Source organism: Gorilla gorilla, chromosome 9, assembly GCF_029281585.2.
Source record: "Gorilla gorilla gorilla isolate KB3781 chromosome 9, NHGRI_mGorGor1-v2.1_pri, whole genome shotgun sequence".
Taxonomy (NCBI): domain Eukaryota; kingdom Metazoa; phylum Chordata; class Mammalia; order Primates; family Hominidae; genus Gorilla; species Gorilla gorilla.
The window spans coordinates 111105249-111127759 of NC_073233.2; the positions used below are offsets into that span (position 1 = coordinate 111105249).

General features: G+C 34.6%; 1 protein-coding gene across 2 annotated transcripts in view; it reads left to right on the forward strand.

Moving 5' to 3' along the window:
- DYNC2H1 (dynein cytoplasmic 2 heavy chain 1) overlaps window positions 1–22511 on the forward strand; it is a 371095-nt gene that overhangs the window by 101811 nt on the left and 246773 nt on the right. For both annotated transcript variants that reach the window (XM_031016281.3, XM_031016282.3), the window contains exons 54-60: window positions 516–670; window positions 4377–4514; window positions 8418–8531; window positions 9126–9286; window positions 10523–10646; window positions 11461–11582; window positions 19775–19861. In XM_031016281.3, the coding sequence (XP_030872141.3) occupies window positions 516–670; window positions 4377–4514; window positions 8418–8531; window positions 9126–9286; window positions 10523–10646; window positions 11461–11582; window positions 19775–19861 (901 nt within the window). The remainder of the gene's footprint in view (window positions 1–515; window positions 671–4376; window positions 4515–8417; window positions 8532–9125; window positions 9287–10522; window positions 10647–11460; window positions 11583–19774; window positions 19862–22511) is intronic.

Genomic DNA, 22511 nt, shown 5'->3' on the forward strand with positions numbered 1-22511 from the left:
TGCAAATTGTGTCGGTGAGAGGAATATAATGTGTTTGATCATGGGTATATTGAATCTAGTGTGAACTTATTCTTAACTTTTTGGCTTTTGAAGTCTCGTTTCTCCCTGTATCAAATGGGAGTGGATAGGTATTTTGTGTATTGCTTTTCTGTTCAACAGATTGTATTTAGCTCACTTTTGGATTACTGTACATGTGTTATATAATCCCAATTAATTTATATGTTATGACAACATGTAGATTTATTTTTCTTGCAACAATAAAGATGTTCAGGGGAAATATATAACAGTATGTAGATGCTACTAAAACTAGAGAACTCAAAATTCCTAAGGAAGGTGGGAGCTGTGAATAGTTGTCTAGGAATGCCTGTGGATCTTTAAGCAAAGATGCTATCTCATATTTATAATTATATAGCATGGAAGTATCTTGTATAAAATAACTATCATTAGGATATTTTCTCTTATTTTTAATGAATCATACATATAATAAGTTATTTTTATTTTCTATTTTTTTCTAGTTGATCCTGATTTTCTAAAATCATTTTTATTAATCCATGAATCTTGTAAAGCATATGGTGCTACACCAAGCCGATACATGACCTTTTTACATGTGTATTCTGCCATTAGTAGCAGCAAGAAAAAGGAATTATTAAAAAGACAAAGTCATTTGCAGGTATAGTATTGGTAATCTTGAATTATTTTATCTATAAATATAGGAAACAAGAGTTTTGTAAATCACAATGCTATGTTGAGGGTGGCATATATCTGGTATTAATAAATGTACTGTATTAAAAGCCTTGGAAAACAGTCTCACTTTCCTACCTATATTGCCCTGTAGGTTTTAGTGATGATTTGTATTTTTTTTTAAATTCAGTGGTTATTTCTTTTCTTCACTGGTTGGCATTTATGGATTTTTGATAGCTTATGGTACTCTCTTTAAGAGTCTCTTTCACATGAAAACATTTTTAGAAATTAAGAAAACTCTGTTATTCAGCATAAGATGATACAGTGGACTTTGGGGACTTGGTTGCAGCAGTATCTCACAATTCACCACTAAAGAACTTATGTAAGCAAATACCACCTGTACCCCAATAACTAATGGCAAAATAAAATAAAATAATAATAAAGAAAAAAGAAAACCCTGTTATTAACTGAAACATAATATCCAAGATTATATTTTATAATAACCTTTAAAATTAAGATTATATTTTATAAAATAATGTTTTCATCCATGTCACCTCACTTAGTACATTCTGAACAGTTTTCTTTCCATATTTCTTTAACTATAGAGCTTTAACTTAAATGTGACATTAGAATGTCAGCCTCTGAAGTTGTTAGAGAACATTTCCTCTCTAAAGTTTTAGTTTCCCTTTGTTAGGGTAATAAAGTAGGCTCCATCTTAATTGACATAATTATCTTAATCATTTCTAATGATTCACTTTGATTTATATTAAGGTACTAACTATATGGGCTTTGGGGAGGGTTAATTTCCTGATTTAGTTCTCTATGGTACTTTGGATAAATTACTTTAACTTACTGTTTTGCAGCTTAATTGGGTCAATGGTAGTTGTATGTGAGTGTATTAGATAAAATTCATACGGAAAAAACTTAGCTTAATACCTGTACTTTATGATGGGTGCTCAATAGATATTAGTTACATTCCTTTTTTGCCATTACTCTTTCCCCAAATCTTCTGATTTGTTAGGTGACAAAAACATGATAGAAGGTAAAGAATTTTTTTCATGTACATCCCTGGGTTCATTATTCTGCTGTTTGGACAGTAGGATGGGGTACCATAATGGCCAGGCCAGGGTGAAATGCCTACTCAAAATGCAGGTAAGGCAAGTGAATGACAGCCCACCAGAACCATATGTGAGAAAGTCTCTTACAAGAAAAATGAATATTAGACAGACTAAACCAAGTCATGTCTACTATAAAAAAACAGTGACTGTTGAGTCCTTTTTCCCAGTCAGTGAGACTGAAATTAGAAAAGGTTTAGTGAGTTACCCCTTGCTTGCTATTTTCTCTCCCATCTAATGTAATGGTAAAAAGTGTTTTTTATTAAGTTCAGTGTTTAAACTATCAAATATGTATTTATCTGTTTAGCTTTTCTATGATGCTTTTTTTAAGTCATGGATTTATTTTAAAATGTTATATATAATGATAATTTTATTGATATTTATGGGGTACATGTGATATTTTGATTCATACAAGCATGTGTAATGATCGAAGGGTGATTAGTAATGTTGAACATTTTTTCATATACTGTTGGCCATTTGTGTGTCTTTTTTTAAAAAAAAATCTATTCAGATCCTTTGCCTGCTTTTTAATGGAATTCTTTGTTGTTGTTGTTCAGTTGTTTGAATTTCTTGTATAATCTACATATTAAGCCTCTTGTCAGATGAACAGTTTGCAAATATTTTCTTCCATTTTACAGGTTGTTTCTTCACTCTGTTAATTGTTTCCTTTGCTGTGAAGAAGCTTTTTACTTTAATATAGTCTCATTTTTCTATTTTCATTTTTGTTGCCTATGCTTTTGAGGTCTTAACCATAAAATATTTGCCTAAACCAATGTCCTGGAGCATTTCCTCAATGTTTTATTCTAGAAGTTTTATAGTTCCAGGTCTTTTGTTTAAGTCTTTAATTCATTTTGAGTTGATTTTTTGTATATGATGACAGAGGGAGGTCTAGTTTCATTCTTTTGCATGTGGATATCCAATTTTCCCACCACCATTTAATGAAGAGGGTGTCCTTTTCCCAATATATACTTCGCTGAAAATCAGTGGACTGTAAATACATGAATTTATTTCTGGGTTCTTTATTCTGTTCCATTGGTCTGTGTGTCTGTTTTATACAAATACCATGCCGTTTTGGTTACTGTAGCTTTGTAGTATATTTTGGAGTCAGGTAGTGTGATGCCTCTAGCTTTGTTCTTTTTGCTCAGGATTGCTTTGGCTATTCAGGCTCTTTTGTGGTTTCAAACAAATTTTTGGATTTTTAAAAAAATTTCTGTGAAGAATTTAATTAGTATTTTCATAGATATTACATTGAATCTGTAGATTGCTCTGAGTAGTATGGCCATTTTAACAATACTAGTACTTCTTCTTTTTTTTTTTTTTTTTTTGAGTAGGAGTCTTGCTCTGTTGCCCAGGCTGGCATGTAATACTGCGATCTTGGCTCACTGCAGCCTCCGACTCCTGGGTTCAAGCGATTCTTATGCCTCAGCCTCCCGAGTAGCTGCGATACAGGCAGGTGCCACCATGCCTGGCTCATTTTTTATTTTCAGTAGAGATGGGGTTTCATTATGTTGGCCAGGCTGGTGTGGAACTCCAGACCTCAAGTGATCCACCCACCTCAGCCTCCCAAAGTGCTGGGATTACAGGTGTGAGCCACTGCACCCAGCCACAACAATGGTAATACTTTTGATCCATGAGCATGAGATGTCTTTCCCTTTTTTTTTTTCTATCTTTTTCAATTTCTTTCATTGGTATGCTGTAGTTTGCCTTGTAGAGGTCTTTCGTCTCCTTGGTTCACTTTATTCCTAGGTGTTATTTATTTTTTGTAGCTGCTGTAAATAGGATTGCCTTCTTAATTTCTTTTTCGGTGAGTTCATTATTGATGTATAGAAACATTGCTGATTTTTCTGTGTTGATTTTGTATCCTGCAGCTTTACCGAATTTGCTTATTACTTCTAAGAGTTTTTTGGTGGAGTCTTTAGGTTTTTCTAGATATAAAATCATGCCCAGCTATAAAGAGGGACAATTTGACTTCCTCTTTTCCAATTTGGATGTCTTTTGTTTCTTTCTCTTGCCCGATTGATGTGGCTTGGACTTCTGGTACTATGTTGAATAGGAGTGGTGAAAGTGGGCATCCTTGTCTTGTTCAGTTCTTAGAAAAGGCTTCCAGCTGTTCCCCATTCAGTGTGATGTGGTCAGAGGGTTTGTCATTTTTGGCCTTTATTATGTTGAGGTATGTTCCTCCAATGCCCAATTTTTTGAGAGTTCTTGCCTTGAAGGTATGTTGAATTTTATCAGATGTGTTTTCTGTGTCTATTTTGATGATTATCTGGTTTTTGTCCTTTGTTCTGTTGATGTGATATATTATGTTAGATGATTTGCATATGTGGAACCATTCTCTGCGATGCTTTAAAATTTGTTTTTCATTAAAACCTCTGTGGGATCTTTAACTACATCTTAATGAGTATCATGTGAAAAAAATTGTTATAATTAGCAATAAGAAAAAACCTAAGTCTACTTGCTACTGTTTTGTATATACACACTTAACATGTTTGCTTGATTCTTTTCTATAGGGCTTTATTTACTGTGTGTATGTAAAATTCCTTTTTTAAAATATTGCCAATCAATATTTTATTGATGTAGGCTGGTGTATCTAAACTAAATGAAGCTAAAGCTCTTGTGGATGAACTGAACAGAAAAGCTGGAGAACAAAGTGTGTTACTTAAAATGAAGCAAGATGAAGCAGATGCTGCCCTTCAAATGATCACAGTGTCAATGCAGGTAATGTTTAGAGTGACCACAAAAATGAAAACAATAGGGAGAGCATTTATGCCTGATAGTCAGTGAAAAATAACATTTTCACTTAGGTGGATTTAAAAAATATTGCTTATTCATACTGAGTCAGACTGATATTATGTCCTTAAGCTTTTGTGGAAGGGCGTGGTATTTTCCTATATTGTTTAGACTGATCACTCGGTGCACTCAGTTGACCATGTGCAACTTATGTAAACTCTTTTTATATTTTAAATTGGCATGGATCTGTCTGTAACTGATTTTATTTCTTATACTCTGCCATTTAGGTTGGTATTTCCTTTTATTTTTCTTAGAATTCTCTCCTTCAGGCTTTGAGAGTTTTCCTTGCTTTTAATTTTCTCAAGATTTATGAAATGTTTTTATTCTTTCAGTACTTTCATGTTGTTTTGTATTTTGATTATGTATTTTTTGAGCTGTTGCCTTTGTTTTGTTGAACCCTTTCAAGGGAGATTTCTCTGAGTTCCTTCTTTGCCCGAGTATTTTATGTCTGCATGTTCTTTCAGGATGATCTTGTTCATTATATTGCTCTTACTACCAGCTACATATAACTGTTTTCAAATTCATCTTTTTTGTTCTTTATCCTAACTCCTCTTATTAGCTTCAGACTTACTCAATTACTGGCAGGGCATGGTCACCCATGCTGTAATCCTAGCTCTTTGGGAAGCCGAGCGGGAAGATTGCTTGAGCCCATGAGTTTAAGGACCAGCCTGGGCAATATAGTGAGACCTTATCTCTACAGAAAAAGTAAAAATTAGCTGAGTGTGGTGGCACGTGCCTGTAGTCCCAGCTACTCAGGAGGCTGAGGTAGGAGGATTGCTTGAGTTTGAGAGGCAGAGGTTGCACAATGAGCTGAAATCATGCCACTGCTCTCCAGCCTGAGTGACAGAGCAAGACTCTCAAAAAAAAAAAAAAATTTCAATTTTATCTGTTAAACATGTCTTCTTGGAAGTCTCTTGAGCATTACAATTTGAAACAGGTTCAAAACTGAACTTATGAGTTTTCTTTCCTGTATTTCTTTCCTCAGTTATGGTACTATAATATACACTAAATATTTAAGACAGAACTTATAAATTATATTATACTGAGACTTTTGTTACCTTATCCCTTAATGTAATGAGTCATTAAATTCTGTCAATTTTATTTCCCTGACTATGCCTCAAATATGTTTCCCCATCTCCATCTTGATGACTGTTACCTTGTCAACTAGGCACTAATCTAATGCCTCTTTTATGAAAATTAACTTTAATATTCATCAGACTAATGTATATATCTCAATTAAAAAGTAAGTGGCATGAAAAATCTTAACAAAGTTATGGGACTTAGGATTTCAAGAGTCACTTTTCAGTAATCATAAGGCAATCTGATATTAGTGTAATATTAGGCATAGAGATCACTGGAATGTGGTCGGTTGATTTTACACAAAAATGCCAAATAAATAGGGAAAGATGGTCTTTTTAAAAAATGGTGCTGGATATTTAGATATCCAGGTAGAGAGAGAAAAAGCCCAGAACCTTTACCTTTTAACTTACACAAAAATTTACACAGTGTGGATGATGGATCTTAGTGTAGAACATGAAATTATAAAACTTAGAAGAAAACACAGGAGAACATCTTTATGACCTTGGTGAGGCAAAGACTTGTTCAATGTGATATCAAAATAGAAAAAGAAAATTGATAAATTGGATTTCATCAAAATGAAAACTTCTGCTCTTTGAAATAAATTCCGAAATGAAAAGGCAAGTCACAGACTGGGAGAAAATATTTACAAAACGTATATTTGATAAAGAACTTCTATTCAGAATTTTAAAAATACTGCAACTCAATAATAGCAAAACAAAAATCTAGTTTAACATGAACAAAAGATTTGAGCAGACCATTTATGAAAGAAGACATATAAAGGGACAGTAAACACATGAAAAGATGCTTAATTTCATTATCATCAAGTAAGTGTAAGCTAAAGTCCCAGTGATATGCTGCTACATATCCACTAGAATGGGTAAAATAAAAAGACTGAAAACCCCTCAGTCTAGTATGGCAAGGCTGTGTGGAGCATCTGGAACTCTTATAATTGCTGGAGGAAATGAATAATGCTACAGTTACTTTTCAGAAGTTTGACACAGTCTCATAAAGTTAAACATATCTTAGTACATCAGCCAGCAGTCCCACTTTCAGATTTTTAGCTAAGAGAAATGAAAACGTGATAAATCTTAGAAGCATTACACTTAAGCGAAAACAGCCAGACACGAAAGACTGTATACTGTATGATTCCTTTGTAAGAAATTATAGAAACAGCCAAACTATGATAGAAATCAAATTAGTGAGTACCTGACCTGGTAAGTAATACATGAGAAAATGTAAATATAATTTTTATACTGGAAAACTGTAACATATTTTTTTCTCAAGGTATTTTGGAACAAAATTAATATAAATATTTACTTAATGAAGACAGCCATTTTTATTGTTAAAAAATCTGTCAATTATTTTGACCTTAAAAGAGTTATTTGAAATATCAAAAAGTAAACACTATGTAAAGGATAACACTGTTGATTACCATGTGTTTATAAAGGAAAATATTTGGTGTTTTGATTACCATGTGTTTATAAAGGAAAATATTCGGCACTATGTGTGCTTTGTGTACTCTCTGGCTAGTGACATTAGTAATACACATTGAGTATGTGCTACTTTTTTCTCTGTGCTGTTCTGAGAAGCGATATTTCTAAGACTGTAGCTAATTTTATTATCCAGCAGAGACCCAGGAGAATAACTGTGCATCTCATAAGTTAATAATTTTGCTTAATTATAAATAGCAGATATTTCTGTTTGGTATTTTGTAGAAAGCACTGTCTGAAGAGATAGCTTAAATACCAAATTGTGTAACTTCTAAGGCTTGCAATTCTAGGTTTATGGCATAAAGAAAGTGCAAATTAAATGCTATACAAACTCAGAATAGAGATACCTTCCAATTGGAACAGGAGGTTAATAAAAGGAATCCATGAGCTGTGCCTGGGCTGTTTAAGTGTTTAATATGTTTTATTATGATTATTTAAGAAATTATGCATTTCAGGATCTGGGCATGGCAATACATGCCTTTAATGTCAGCTATTTGGGAAGCTGAAGTTGGGGGGACCCCTTGAGTCTGGGAGCCTAATTAACATAGTGAGACCCTGTCTCAAAAAGAAAAAAAGGAAAAAAAAAACTCAGAATGACAAATATATACAAAGATGTTCAACCTCATCAATAATCAAGGAAATACAAATTAAAATCATACCTTGAAAATTGTGTATTTCTGCTGGGCGCAGTGTCTCATGCCAGTAATCCCAGCATTTTGGGAGGCTGAGGTGGGTGGGTCACAAGGTCAGGAGTTCGAGACCAGCCTGGCCAACATGGCGAAACCCCGTCTCTACTAAAAATATAAAAATTAGCTGGGCATGGTGGTGGGCACCTGTAATCCCAGCTACTTGGGAGGCTGAGGTAGGAGAATCACTTGAACCCAGGAGGTGGAGGTTGAAGTGAGCTGAGACTGTGCTCTTACACTGCAGCCTGGGTGACAAGAGCAAGACTCCATCTCAAAAAAATTAAAAAGGAGAAAAATTACGTTTTTCTATCTTGTTTAAATTTTATATAAAAAGCATTTATTGCTTTGCTAAGTAGAAAAAAATTAAAGCACTGAAACCTTTCTGATAGAAAATATGGAGTAAAATATATCATTGGTTTCCCAGGCATTTTGGAAACTCTCTTGTCATAGATTCAAAACTAATATTAGGAAACATTTAATAGGAAATGTTATTTTGAAATGTTATATTTTGGATTTCATGCTTTTAAATATCAAGCATTAAAATTGATTGGAATGCCACTTAAATATTCTTATAGGATGCTAGTGAACAAAAAACAGAACTTGAAAGACTGAAGCACAGAATAGCAGAAGAAGTTGTTAAAATTGAAGAAAGAAAAAATAAAATTGATGATGAATTAAAAGAAGTACAAGTAAGTTAAAAGACATTCTAAGATCCATTTACATTTTTGCTTACCAGTTATATGTAGGAATTTAAACATTATTTGTAACTCAAGTTGTTTTCTCATAGTATTATAAAATGTGGTTTTCAACCAAAATATTACTTGTAAAAGAGAACAAGAAGGAAAGCCTTCCAGGAAAAGTATAAATTAATGGATGATAATTAAAAATAATCTTTGTTTTCCATGAGCCATATGGTTTTGATTGTAGAGGGAAAAAATGTGTTAGATAAATTAAGATATATTGTTAAGCTATTTTTCTCCAGTTGATTAAATTAGTCAGCTAGTCCTAAGATATAAAGAGCCTCTTGAAAATGACAAATTGTCTCAAAACAAGTTAGATTTTCCAAATTAGATTATTGCAGTTGTGGTGGCAAGACGTCTTACTGTCTCAAGTTGAACATTTTTTACACCTTGTATGATTTAAAGCATTTTGATATTTTAAGAGAGAGGACATTAGTAACTATAGTCATTTTGCATAAATGACAATAAAACATAATTTTTCAAGAGTTAATGATTTAAAGAAATATATAATTTGAAGATAAAAATGGCCTTTTTCTCTTTTAGCCTTTAGTCAATGAAGCTAAACTAGCAGTTGGAAACATTAAGCCCGAATCACTTTCAGAAATTCGCTCACTACGCATGCCACCTGATGTAATTAGAGACATTCTTGAAGGAGTTTTAAGGTTGATGGGTATCTTTGATACATCTTGGGTGAGCATGAAAAGGTACATTTTTCAATTTGTGAAAAATATTATTTCGGCAATGAATGACACATTCTTTCGTAGTTTTAAATATTTCTTATAATGTTTTTCAAAGTGCACTTCATCTGAATACATGGGTGTACATTTTGGCTTGAAATTTCAAGGTATTCTATGTAATCACATATCAAGATCTATATATTCCTTTCTCTATAAGTGATTGTTAAAAGTGTCAAAAGAGGAGAAAAGGAATACCTTAGAATGTTTAAGAAATTTCTCAATAAATATAATAATATATTTGGTCCACACATAGTATGGAGGACTGTGATTTCACCGTGATTTACTGTTGAAGAAAATATAGTCACTATCCTTAAGTCTTGTACTACCGAGAGAGGGAAAGAGACAGAAACAGAAAGAGGGAGACCCTTAAATAATAAAAGGGAGCTGCAAACTAGAAGAGAATAAGGTATTAACAAAATATGAAACCATGCAGGTTCAGGTTTCATGTTATAATAGTTGTGTTATGGTTTGTGCCGATATTAAGTTCCTTGTTAGTATTTAGGTTGATAGTAAAGAGTTCCTTTTATATCTGGAGATGGAGGAGGACATAGGTTGACAGAGCACTTTAAGTTACCTTAAAAGGAGTCAGACAATTTTCTTGCATATCCTAGAACATATGAGTACCTAATAGTTCACAAATAAGGATTTGAGTAGAACAAGACTGTGATTCTTTCATATCATTTCTTGTTCTAGTTTATTCACAGAACATTAGAAAGACTTCCTACATCTCTCTAGAGTTTTTGTTGTCTACAAAATTCGATAATACAGCTGGGCACACCTGTAATCCCAGCACTTTGGGGGGCCAAGGCACTTTAGGCCAGGAGTTTGAGACCAGCCTGGGCCACATGGTTAAACCCCATCTCTACCAAAAATACAAAAATTAGCCTGGTGTAGTGGCACACACCTGTGGTCCCAGCTACTTGGGAGGCTGAGCTGGGAGGATCGCTTGAGCCCAGGAGGTGGAGATTGCAGTGAGCTGAGATTGTACCACAGCACTCCTGCCTGGGTGACAGAGCGAGACTCTGTCTCAAAACAAACAAACAAAAATAAGGATAATACATTAGAAGCTTAAAGGTTTTAATACCATATTTTTGTTAACTAATGGATTAAAAGTATTGCATACACCATTTTGTTAAACTGATTTTTTTTCAGAAACAGCAAATTTTATTTAGCCTCATTTAAGGAAATATGCTTTAATTTTAGTTTCCTTGCAAAAAGAGGTGTAAGAGAAGACATAGCAACCTTTGATGCCCGAAATATTTCAAAGGAAATAAGAGAGAGTGTTGAAGAACTTCTTTTTAAAAATAAAGGATCTTTTGATCCAAAGGTAATTTTTAAGTTATACCATAAATTTGTTTTTCCATACCATATAATATTCTGCTTTTTAAAATGTGGTGCTTTGTCATTGCCAATTGTTTAGATCACTTAAAAATGAAAATAAAAAATAAGCTTATAGGAATTACATTTGGGAAGCATTAACCATCAGAATCAGGTAAATTACAATCTAGGTAGCAGGGGAGATTTATTATCTTGAGTGGTTTTAATAGTTTTATATCTGCTGTTAATGTTCTCAGCTTTTTTTTTTTTTAAGCTTTCAACTGTCCTGGTGTGCTTTTATTTTTTCTTGTGTACTTGTCAGATAACAACAGGTATCTGTTTTAGGACAGTGGTATCTAATTTCAGTGAACAATTTAGATTTCATGATTCTGGTATTTTTTTAGATCCCTTAATCAAAATGTTATGTACATCTTCTTTAACACCAACTACAATAGTTTTAAAGCTGCTCTTATCTAATAAAGATAAATCACATGTATAGAAGAAAAAGAATCGATGCTCGAACATTGTTGTGGATGACACATGTATTCATTAGAAATGTGACTAATAGAAAATTATGTTGATAAAACATCTTTATTTTAAAGATTCTGTGTGGTTCAAAAATTTATTTTTAAGTGAAAATAGAGTTCATGTATATTTCTCTTAATCAAAATAGAAGTTCACTGTATTTTTATTTTAGCTATAAGCCAAAAAACTACTTTATTTGGGTCAAGTTAATAAGTGCCCAAATAAAGTGTGTTAGAATTAACTTTGCTTTCATTTGAAATTAAGTAAGGATGTTGAATCACTTCTCATGGATTTTTCAGAATGCTAAGCGTGCCAGTACTGCAGCTGCACCTTTGGCTGCCTGGGTGAAAGCCAATATTCAGTATTCCCATGTCTTGGAACGAATTCATCCTTTGGAAACTGAACAGGCAGGATTAGAATCGTAAGTGAAATATAAAATATAAACAATTCTAACCTTTATTTTCATCAGTTTGATGAGGTTTTAATAATCATTATTTTTATTTTTTCTCTATTTGTAAAATGGCAGTTGACAATACTAAAATATATGAAATGAGTCAATTAAAGACAAATTTAAAAACAGATCAAAAAAAGAAAGCAATTAGAAGGAGACAGAAGAACCAACTCACTTTTTCTTTACCATTATTATATTGTTGGAAGGCTAGGTAAAAGTTCCTTTAGAAGGTAAAAGTTTCATAAAGGAATTTTTTTTTTTTTTTTTTTTTTTTTTTTTTTTGTTGAGACAGAGTTTTGCTCTTGTTGCCCAGGCTGGATTGCAGTGGTGTGATCTCGGCTCACCAAAACCACCACCTCCCAGGTTCAAGCGATTCTCTTGTCTCAGCCTCCCGAGTAGCCAGGATTACAGGCATGTGCCACCACGCCCGGTTAATTTTGTTATTTTTAGTAGAGACGGAATTTCTCCATGTTGGTCAGGCTGGTCTTGAACTCCTGACCTCAGGTGATTCGCCTGCCTTGGCCTCCCAAAGTGCTGGGATTACAGGTGTGGACCACCACGCCTGGCCAAGGAATAACGTTAAAGTACGAAAGGAAAGCTTTGGAAATTTAGGCTTTTATGTTTATTTATCTATTTATTTATTTGTTTGGTTTTTTTTGCGACAGAGTCTTGCTCTGTCGCCAGGCTGGAGTGCAGTGGCGCGATCTCAGCTCACGTCAACCTCCGCCTCCCGGGTTCAAGTGATTCCCCTGCTTCAGCCTCCCAAGTAGCTGGGATTACAGGCATGTGCCACCACACCTGGCTAATTTTTTGTATTTTAGTAGAGAACGGGTTTCACCATGTTGGCCAAGATGGTCTCGATCTCCTGACCTAGTGATCCGCCCACCTCCGCCTCCCAAAGTGCTGGGATTGCAGGCATGAGCCACCATGCCCGGCTGGAAATTTAAGGCTTTTATATTTGTTTTTACCTTCTAAGTTCTAGGAAATGCTTAGCATATATTTTCCAAAACAGTGTGTGGGCAGGTAGGAGGAAGATTTAACCACTTACTATTAGAGCTATGGTTCTAATTTGCTATCGTTACTAAGTCAGAAATATATTTTATCTCTTTTGTTCTAAATGCAGACCAAAAGGTTTATGTTCTTTTTTTTTTTTTTTTTTTTAAATAGGTTTTTGGGGAACAAGTGGTGTTTGGTTACATGAATGAAATCTTTAGTGGTGATTTCTGAGATTTTGGTGCAGCCATCATCTGAGCAGTGTTACACTATACCCAATGTGTAGTCTTTTATCTCTTGCCACCCCCTGCCCTTTTCCCTGAGTCTCCAAAGTCCAATGCCTCATTCTTATGCCTTTGCGTCCTTATAGCTTAGCTCCTACGTGAGTGAGAATGTACGATGTTTGGTTTTCCATTCCTGAGATACTTTACTTTACTTAGAATATTAGTCTCCAATTCCATCCAGATTGTTGCAAATGCCCTTATTTTGTTTCTTTTTGTGGCTGAGTAGTATTCCGTGGGGTATATATATACCACATTCGCTTTATCCACTCACTGAATGATGGGCATTGGGTTGGTTCCATATTTTTGCCATTGCAATTTGTGCTGCTACAAACATGCGTGTGCAATTATCTTTTCCATATGCCTTCTTTTCCTCTGGGTAGATACCTAGTAGTAGTAGAATTGCTGGATCAAAGAGTAGATCTACTTTTAGTTCTTTAAGGAATCTCCACACTGTTTTCCACAGTGGTTGTACTGGTTTACATTCCTACCAAAAGTGTAAAAGTGTTCCCTTTTCACTGCATCCCTGCCAACATCTATTATTTTTTGATTTTTTTATTATGGCCATTCTTGCAAGAGTGAGGTGGTACTGGATTGTGGTTTTGATTTGCATTTCTCTGATAATTAATGATGTTGAGCATTTTTCCATATGCTTGTTGGCCATTTGTGTATCTTCTTTTGAGAATTGTCTATTCATGTTCTTAGCCCACTTTTTGATGGAGTCGTTTGTTTTTTTTCTTGCTGATTTATTAGAGTTTGTTATAGATTCTGGATATTAGTCCTTTGTTGGATGTATAGATTGTGAAGATTTTTTCCTACTCTGTGGGTTGTCTGTTAACTCCGCTGATTATTTCTTTTGCTATGGAGAAGGATTTTAGTTTAATTAAGTCCCGTCTGTTTATCTTTGTATTTGTTGCATTTGCTTTTGGGTTCTTGGTCATGAAGTCTTTACCTAAGCCAATGTCTATAAGGGTATTTCTGATGTTATCTTCTAGAATGGTTATGGTTTCAGGTCTTAGATTTAAGTCTATGATCCATCTTGAGTTAATTTTTGTATAGGGTGAGAGACGAGGATCCAGTTTCATTCTGCTACATGGGGCTTTCCGATTACCCCAGCACCATTGGTTGAATAGGGCATCCTTTCCCTACTCTATGTTTTTGTTTACTTTGTGAAAGATCAGTTGGCTGTAAGTATTTGGGTTTATTTCTGGAGTTTCTCTTCTGTTCCATTGGTCTATGTGCCTATTTTTATACCAGTGCAATGCTGTTTTGGTGACTGTGGCCTTAATAGTATAGTTTGAGGTTGGGTAATGTGATGCCTCCAGATTTGTTTGCTTACTCTTGCTTTGGCTATGCAGGTTCTTTTTTGGTTCCATATGAATTTTAGGATTGTTTTTTCTACTTCTGTGAAGAATGATGGTGGTGTTGTGATGGGAATCACATTGAGTTTGTAGATTGCTTTTGGCAGTATGGTCATTTTCACAATATCGATTCTGTCCATCTGTGAGCATGGGATATGTTTCCATTTGTTTGTGTCATTTGTTTGTAACCATATCCTTGGTTAGGTGTATTCCTAAGTATTTTTTTTTTTTTTTTGCAGCTACTGTAAAAGGAGCTGAGTTCTTGATTTGATTCTTAGTGTGGTTGCAGTTGGTGTATAGCAGAGCTACTGATTTGTGTACATGAATTTTATGTTCTGAAACTTTGCCGTATTCATTTACCAGTTCTAGGAGCTTTTTGGATGAGTCTTTAGGGGTTTCTAGGTATATAATAGTATCATCAGCAAACAGTGGCAGTTTAGCTTCTGCTTTACCAATTTGGATGCCCTTTATTTCTTTCTCTTGTCTGATTGTTCTGGCTAGAACTTATAGTGCTATGTTGAATAGAAGTGGTGAAAGTGGGCATCCTTGTCTCTTGTTCCAGTTCTCATGGGGAATGCATTCCACTTTTCCCCATTCAGTATAATGTTGGCTGTGGGTTTGCCATAGATGGCTTTTATTACCTTAAGGTATGTCCCTTCTGTGCCAATTTTGCAGAAGATTTTAATCATAAAGGGACACTGGATTTTGTTAAATGCTTTTTCTGTGTCTATTGAGATGATTATGTGATATTTGTTTTTAATTCTGTTTATGTGGTGTATCACATTTATTGACTTAACATATGTTAAACCTGCATCCCTGGTATGAAACCCAGTTATTCATGGTGGATTATCTTTTTGATATGCTATTGGATTTGGTTCACTAGTGTTTTGTTGAGGATTTTTGCATCTGTGTTCATCAGGGATATTGGTCTATAGTTTTCTTTTTTTGTTATGTCCTTTCCTGGTTTTGATATTAGGGTGAAACTGGCTTCATAGATTGATTTAGGGGGGATTCCCACCTTCTCTATGTTTTTGAATAGTGTCAATAGGATTGGTACCAATTCTTCTTTGAATGTCTTGTAGAATTAAGCTGTGAATCCATCAATTTTAAAGTTACCATTTCAATCCTGCTGCTTGTTATTGGTCTGTTCAGAGGTTCTATATCTTCCTGGTTTAATCTAGGCGGGTTGTATACTTCCAGAAATTTATCCATCTCCTCTGGGTTTTCTAGTTTATGTGCATAAAGGTGTTCATAGTAGCCTTGAATAATCTTTTGTATTTCTGTGGTGTCAGTTGTAACATCTCCTATTTCTTTCTAATTGAGCTAATTTGTATCTTCTCTCTTCTTTTCTTAGTTAATCTTGCAAATGGTCTATCAATTTTATTTTTTCAAAGAACGAACTTTTTGTTTCATTTATCTTTTGTATTTTTTTGTTTCAATTTCATTTAGTTCTGCTCTAATCTTTGTTATTTTTTTTTTTCTGTTGGTTTTGGGTTTGGATTGTTCTTATTTCGTCAGTTCCATGAGGTGTGACCTTAGATTGTCTATTTATACCCTTTCATACTTTTTGATATAGGCATTTAATGCTATGAGCTTTCCTCTTGGCACCACCTTTGCTGTATTTTAGAGGTTTTGATAGGTTGTATTACTATTATAATTCAGTTCAAACAATTTTTCAACTTCCATTTTGATTTCATTGTTGACCCAACAATCATTCAGGAGCAGGTTATTTAATTTCCACATATTTGTGTCGTTTTGAAGGTCCCTTTTGGAGTTGATTTCCAGTTTTATTCCACAGTGGTCTGAGAGAGTACTTGATATAATTTCGATTTTCTTAAATGTACTGAGACTTGTTTTGTGGCCTGTCATATGGTCTATCTTGGAGAATGTTCCATGTGCTGATGAATAGAATGTATATTCTGCTGTCATTGGCTAGAATGCTCTGTAAATATCTGTTAAGTCCATTTGTTGTAGGGTATAGTTTAAGTCCATTATTTCTTTGTTGACTTTCTGCCTTGATGACTTGTCTAGTGCTGTCAGTGGAGTATTAAAGTTTCTCACTATTATTGTGTTGATGTTTATCTCATTTCTTAGGTCTAGTAGTAATTGTTTCATAAATTTGGGACTTCCATTGTTAGGTGCATATATGTTTAGGATTGTGATATTTTCCTGTTGGACTAGTCCTTTTATCATTATATAATGTCCCTCTTTGTCTTTTTTAATTGCTGTTGCTTTAAAGTTTGTTATGTCTGATATAAGAATAGCTACTCTTGCTTACTTTTGGTGTCCATTTGCATGGAATATGTTTTTCCACCCCTTTACCTTAAGTTTATGTGAGTCCTTATTGTGTCAGGTGAGTCTCTTTTAGACAGCAGAAACTTGGTTGGTGAATTCTTATCCATTCTGCAATTGTGTATCTTTTAAGTGGAGCATTTACACCATTTACATTCGGTGTTAGTATTGAGATGGGAGGTTTGGATCCATTGCTGATGAGCTGGTATAATCTTTTGGGGGTGTTAAAGAACCTTGTTTTGTCATATTACCACAATTGTTTTTCTGATTCCTTCTCATTTGGGTAGACTATGTCAGAGGGAAGATCTGGGATTCAAGTGCAGCTGGTCAGATTCTTTTGTCTCATGGGGCGCTCCCTTGCTGTGGTGGTCTTTCCCTTCCCCTAGGAATGGGTAGTTCTGAGATCTGAACTGTAGTGATTGTTTTTGTGCTTCTGGGTCTAGCTACCCAGCAGAGCTACTGGGCTCTGGGCTGGTGTTGGGGAGTGTCTGCACAGAGTCCTGTGATGTGATCTGTCTTCAGGTATCTTAGCTGTGGATACCAGAACCTGCTCCACTGGAGGTAGCAGGGGAATGAAGTGAACTCTGTGATGGTCCTTGGTTGTGTTTTTGTTTAGTGTGCTGGTTTTGTGTTGGTTGGCCTCCAGCCAGGAGGTGGCTCTTTCAAGAGTGCATCAGCTGTGGTCCTATAGGGAGGATGCAAACTTGCCCTAGGGACACCTGGTTAACTCTTCAGGTTTCTCAGGCGGTAGGCAGGCCTTAGAGCCTTCAAGATATTATGACCTTTGTTTTTGGCTACCAGGGTGGGTAGAGAAAGAACACCTGGTGGGGGCAGGGATAGATGTGTCTGAGCTCAGCCTGTCCTTTGGTGGGGCTTGTTGTGGCTGCTGTGGGGGATGGGGGTGTGGTTTCCAGTCCAATGTAATTATATTCCCAGCGGGGTTATGGCTACCTCTGCTGAGTCATGCAGGTCACCCAGGGTAGTGGGGGAAAGCCAGCAGGCACAGGCCTCACCGGCCTCCTATGTAGTCTGCAGTCCTAAAGGCTGGTCTCACTCCCACCATGCCCCAACAGCACCAAATATATTTCCAGGCAGCCAGTGACCAGGGCTGAGAACTTGCCCCAGACCATGAGCCTTCCGTTGAGAAAGCAAGCAGACTTAAGTTTTTTGGTATCTCAGGGAGCCTGCAGTGGTGACCCAGTTCCTTCAAAGGGTCTGTGGATTCTTTTGGCTTTCCTAGTATGTTCCTGCAGTAGTTCTTGCAGCGAAAGTTCACCATGTAAGTCTCCACATGCTGCTCTGTCTGTCTGAGTGGAAGCTGCAAGCTAGTCCTGCCTGCTATCTGTCATCTTAATCCTAATTGATCTATATTCTTGATTGTTCAATTTTTGACATTATCTATTAATTTCATACGGTGTATTAAAATTTATTCATCTTATTTCCTTTCTTGTACACTTTTTGGTTCTTAATATAAGAATTGCCTCCTTTTTTTAGTTGATTATATTTTTCTGTTTCCGTATCACAAATTTATCCACAGTTTCTCTGTGAGAGCCTTGAAACATCTTCATTGATCTGTGTGTTCTATTTATTTTTTCTTAGCTTTAGGCCTGCTGCTTAAGGCTGTTGTCTTGGGGCTTCTCTTCAGCATTGTTCTAGAGATTACCTATTGTATTCTTTTATTATGTATTCCTGTCTTTCTCTTCCTTCCTTTAATTCTTGAGGTTTCTAGAACACGTCTTCCATGGTAGAAAGAGTACATGGGCTGGAACATATTTTGAGATTTGCATGTCTAAAAGTGTCTATAATATATTATCGTATGTGATCAATAATTGGGTTGTGTTTAAATACTAGACTAGAAATAGTTTTAGCTCACAGTTTTGAAGGCCTTATTCTATTGCAGTAATTCTCAAAATTTGGTTCCTAGACCGGCAGCATCAGCATCACTTTGGAACTTGTTAAAAGTGCAGATTTTTAAACTCCACCCAAAGTAACTGATTCTGATTCAGATATATTGTGGAGGAGGGGACAGTAAGGCCTCGCAATCTCTGTTTTGACGGGTAATTTTGGTGTACACTGAAGTTTGAGAACCCCTGCTGTACTCTCCTCTAGAGTTCAGTGTTGCTTTTAAAAAGTCTAATGCTACTTTGATTCCCAGTGTTTTGTATGTTACCCCATATTTTTAGGGAGTTAGGAAGCATTCTTGACCTGTCTGATCTTTGGTTGTTAGTTATTAATTGTGTGTTTTAGAAGTCTGACTGGAAGCCCTGAGTGTGTGGCCTGGGCTCCTTGGCTGCTGAGCATCACTGTAAGGCGATCAAATATGGACTGGCCATTTTATGGCAACCCCTTAATATTTGTGGGTATTTTGAGAGGGTAGGGTGTCAGTCATTTTACTGTAAAAGAATCTTTTTATCTTTCACCTAGGATGTGTGCATAGAGGTTGATGGAGATGAGTAAGGGTATAAGCTAGACTTGCAGCATTCTGGGTTATATTAGAGGTAGTCAGCTCTCAATAGAGGATGGATTCTGAGGTCCAACTCTTTGTAATATCAATTATTAAATAATCTTCTGTATTTAGCTTTATGGTTACCTTCAGAAGTATTTGTTTACATTTTCTGAATATTTTAGGATTCTGCTTTTTTTGGCTCCTCTTTGTATAGGCATTTTAGCTTTTGGCTTTTTGCGTTCCGGTATGTTAGTTATTACTTTTTAAAATTTTATTGAACTTCGAGGGTGCAGGAGGCTGAGGTGGGAAGATTGCTTAAGCCTAGGAGTTTGAGGCTGCAGTGGGCTCTGATCGCACCACTGCACTCTAGCCTGAGAAACAGAGTGAGACTCTGTCTCTTAAAAAAAAGAAAATTATTTTTGAAATTTCTCCTATTTCATACTTTCCTCTTTTGATCTCTGTGCATATGTATCTTTCTTATTTTCTTGGCTTCATTTTAGTAGGGTTCTAGAAGGGATAGAAGATAAATAAATATGTTTACCATTTTTATCCAGAAATTTACACGTATGAGTGTTTTTAAATATAAATTCCTAGAAGTGGTATAGTTGGGTCAGAGGAAACACTTCTAATTTTAGCATTGCTTTTCAAATTAAATTCTAAGTAAAGGTGTTATAATACTGAGTTACTGACAGTTTTAGTTGTCATATGATTACATTTTAAGGTGCTGCTGCTGCTTTATAGTTGATATCTAAAATAGAATGACTTGTATAATATTGAGTTATATTTTAGGAATCTGAAGAAAACTGAAGACAGAAAAAGGAAACTAGAGGAGCTTCTTAATTCTGTTGGTCAAAAGGTATCAGAACTCAAAGAAAAGTAAGTTATATTTTGAAGTGTATTTTGGATAATGCTGAGAGTGTTTACATTTGACATCTTGATTTCTTTCTTGTTTTGACTTTTAAGATTTAGACTCTTATGTCAGATGATGCTGTGGGACCCAGTAGTCTATAATCTTTTTAAGGGTACATTATTATGTTTAAAAATTCTATCCTTTTAACTTTTTTCTCTTTTGTGTTAAAAAAATTTCTTCATGCAAATATTATACTCAAGTTAAGGATCATTTTTGAATATTATTAGTCTTAAAGCCTTTCATGTATCCCATTTAGTACAGGGCAGAAAATATTGGTATGGGAATTATAAATGTTAGAACATTTTCTTTTAAAAGTTGTGAAGATTGAAAAGCTGAATAATATCTGATTTAATACAGTGTATGTTGAAGTGATGTATCATACTTCCTTTTTTAATGGAAGCAAAACTAATTATTTTACCAAGAAATTATTCAGATTAAAACTATGAATTTTTTCTCTATGTTCAGGAAACAATTTTCTCTCTCTGTGTGTGTGTTTCTCTCTCCCCCTCTCTCTCTTCTTCCGTTTCTCTTTCTGTCTCACCAATATATACTTGTAGAGAAATACTTATAGAAAAAAAGCAAACCGAAAAGAAAACCCCAAACCAATAAACCCAGTGTTTTCAATATTCCTGAACAATTATTATGTTAGAAATATAGGAAATAATTCACATCATTTTTTCCCAGGTATTATTAGAGAAGTATAAGAAAAATAAGTATAATGTATTATTTTCACTGTCATGTGCTCACAATCAGTACTTAATATTCAGCTAATTCTCAAATATTTATTGAATAATTAGCTTGTTATAGCAATGTTTTGACTTCATTTATTAGTCACTTGCTGTGTTAGGTGTTATACTGGGTAATTTATGTATTTATTTCTTTAATCCTTAAAACAATGATGAGAAGTAAATCTATTTCTATTTAGCAGATTAGGAAGGTTAGAATTATATAGTCTTTTTTGTCTGAAGTTGAGCAGCTAGTAAAATACTAAGCCATGTTAGATACTAGAGTTGTCTAATTCCGTAAAGTTTCTGCTCTTAACCATTGCACCATACTACCATTATTTTGGAAGGATTATTATAAGAACTTTTGGAATTAACTTTTAATTTTAAATAAAACAGAATGACATTTTTCATTATAGAGTCATTGTCGAGAATGAATTAATGTTGGTTACCACGCTGTTACTTATACTGATCCTTAATTAAGGTTTAATTGACTCTAGGCCATGAGTAACAGTCTTATTTTCTTATACATCAACAAAGAATAAAGGACTTGAAAAATAAGCATGATCTATCAATTTTTAAATTCTAATTTTGCAAAATTAAAGAGATGGTTTCCATTTCTAATACAACTTATACAGAGATATGAGAGTTGATTTAATGCAAGAAATATTCATTGCAAAACCATGTTCAAGGTGTAATATGAAATGTTGCGGTCAATAAAGATGCAGCTTTCCATTTCCAGGTTTTAGAACAGTGCTGTTTAATGGAACTTCATGAGATTATGGAGATGTTCTGTGCTCTGTGTTATCCAGTATGGTAGCCAATAGTCATATGCGGTTACTGAGCACTTGCAATGTTTGTAATATGACTGAGGAATTGAATTTAAAATTTTATTTATCTTTAATAATTTAAATTTAAATAGCCATAAAGTGGCTAGTGGCTATTTGTCCATATTGGACAAATTGGTTCTAGAGTCTTATGTCTAGGGAAAGAAGGAAGAAGGCACTTAGAAAGACAATGAAATATACTGTAAAGTACATGCAACTTAATGCCAATCACATCTGTTTATGAATTTTAGATCCTCTGCTGATTATTGATGAGAACCTGAGAAATAATTTATTTGGGTTTAAGTTTACATATGTGTAGCATAAGATTTATAATACTTGAACTGTTCTGGAGAATTAAATGCTGGTTTTTTTTTTTTGATGCTTGGCACCACCCTGGGTATATTATAAGCACTTACACGTATTTGTTGAGTGACTAAATAATCATGTCAAATATTACTATTACATTTAATAAAATCACACACATATTTTTCAAGGAAAATAATTTAAAAAGAAAATTATAAAGATCAATGAATATAGGGAGAGATTATATATAATGTACTAAAATGAATTTTGAAATTTTATTTGTATTTTTAGTGGTAGATGTTAGAGGGGATTAGGCTGTGGGGTGAGGAAGGGTGTGGTTGGAAGATACTGTAGGCAAATGGAACATTCTGAAGAACACTGGAGATAAAAGATAGGATATTTACTGATAATGTAAAATTCTTCCAATATTGACATATATTAATGGTTTTGCTGATCAGTAATATAATGAAATAAAACTAGAAAGACAGATGGGATGTTTAGGACAGTGCCTTGAATGCCGTATTGGCAAATTTTTATATAATGCAGTACAGCACGGAGGCCCTGTCAAGTTTTTTGAGGTAGAGAATGCTACACTTTATATGTGTGTGTGTGTGTGTGTGTGTGTGTGCGCGCACGTTGGTTTGTCTCTTCTATTAATGATACTTTGTATGCAAACATTAATAGTATTATCATTAATTAAATTATGGCACAAAAGTTTACTTTATTACCTATGGATAATTTCATTAAATCTCTCCCAAATCCTT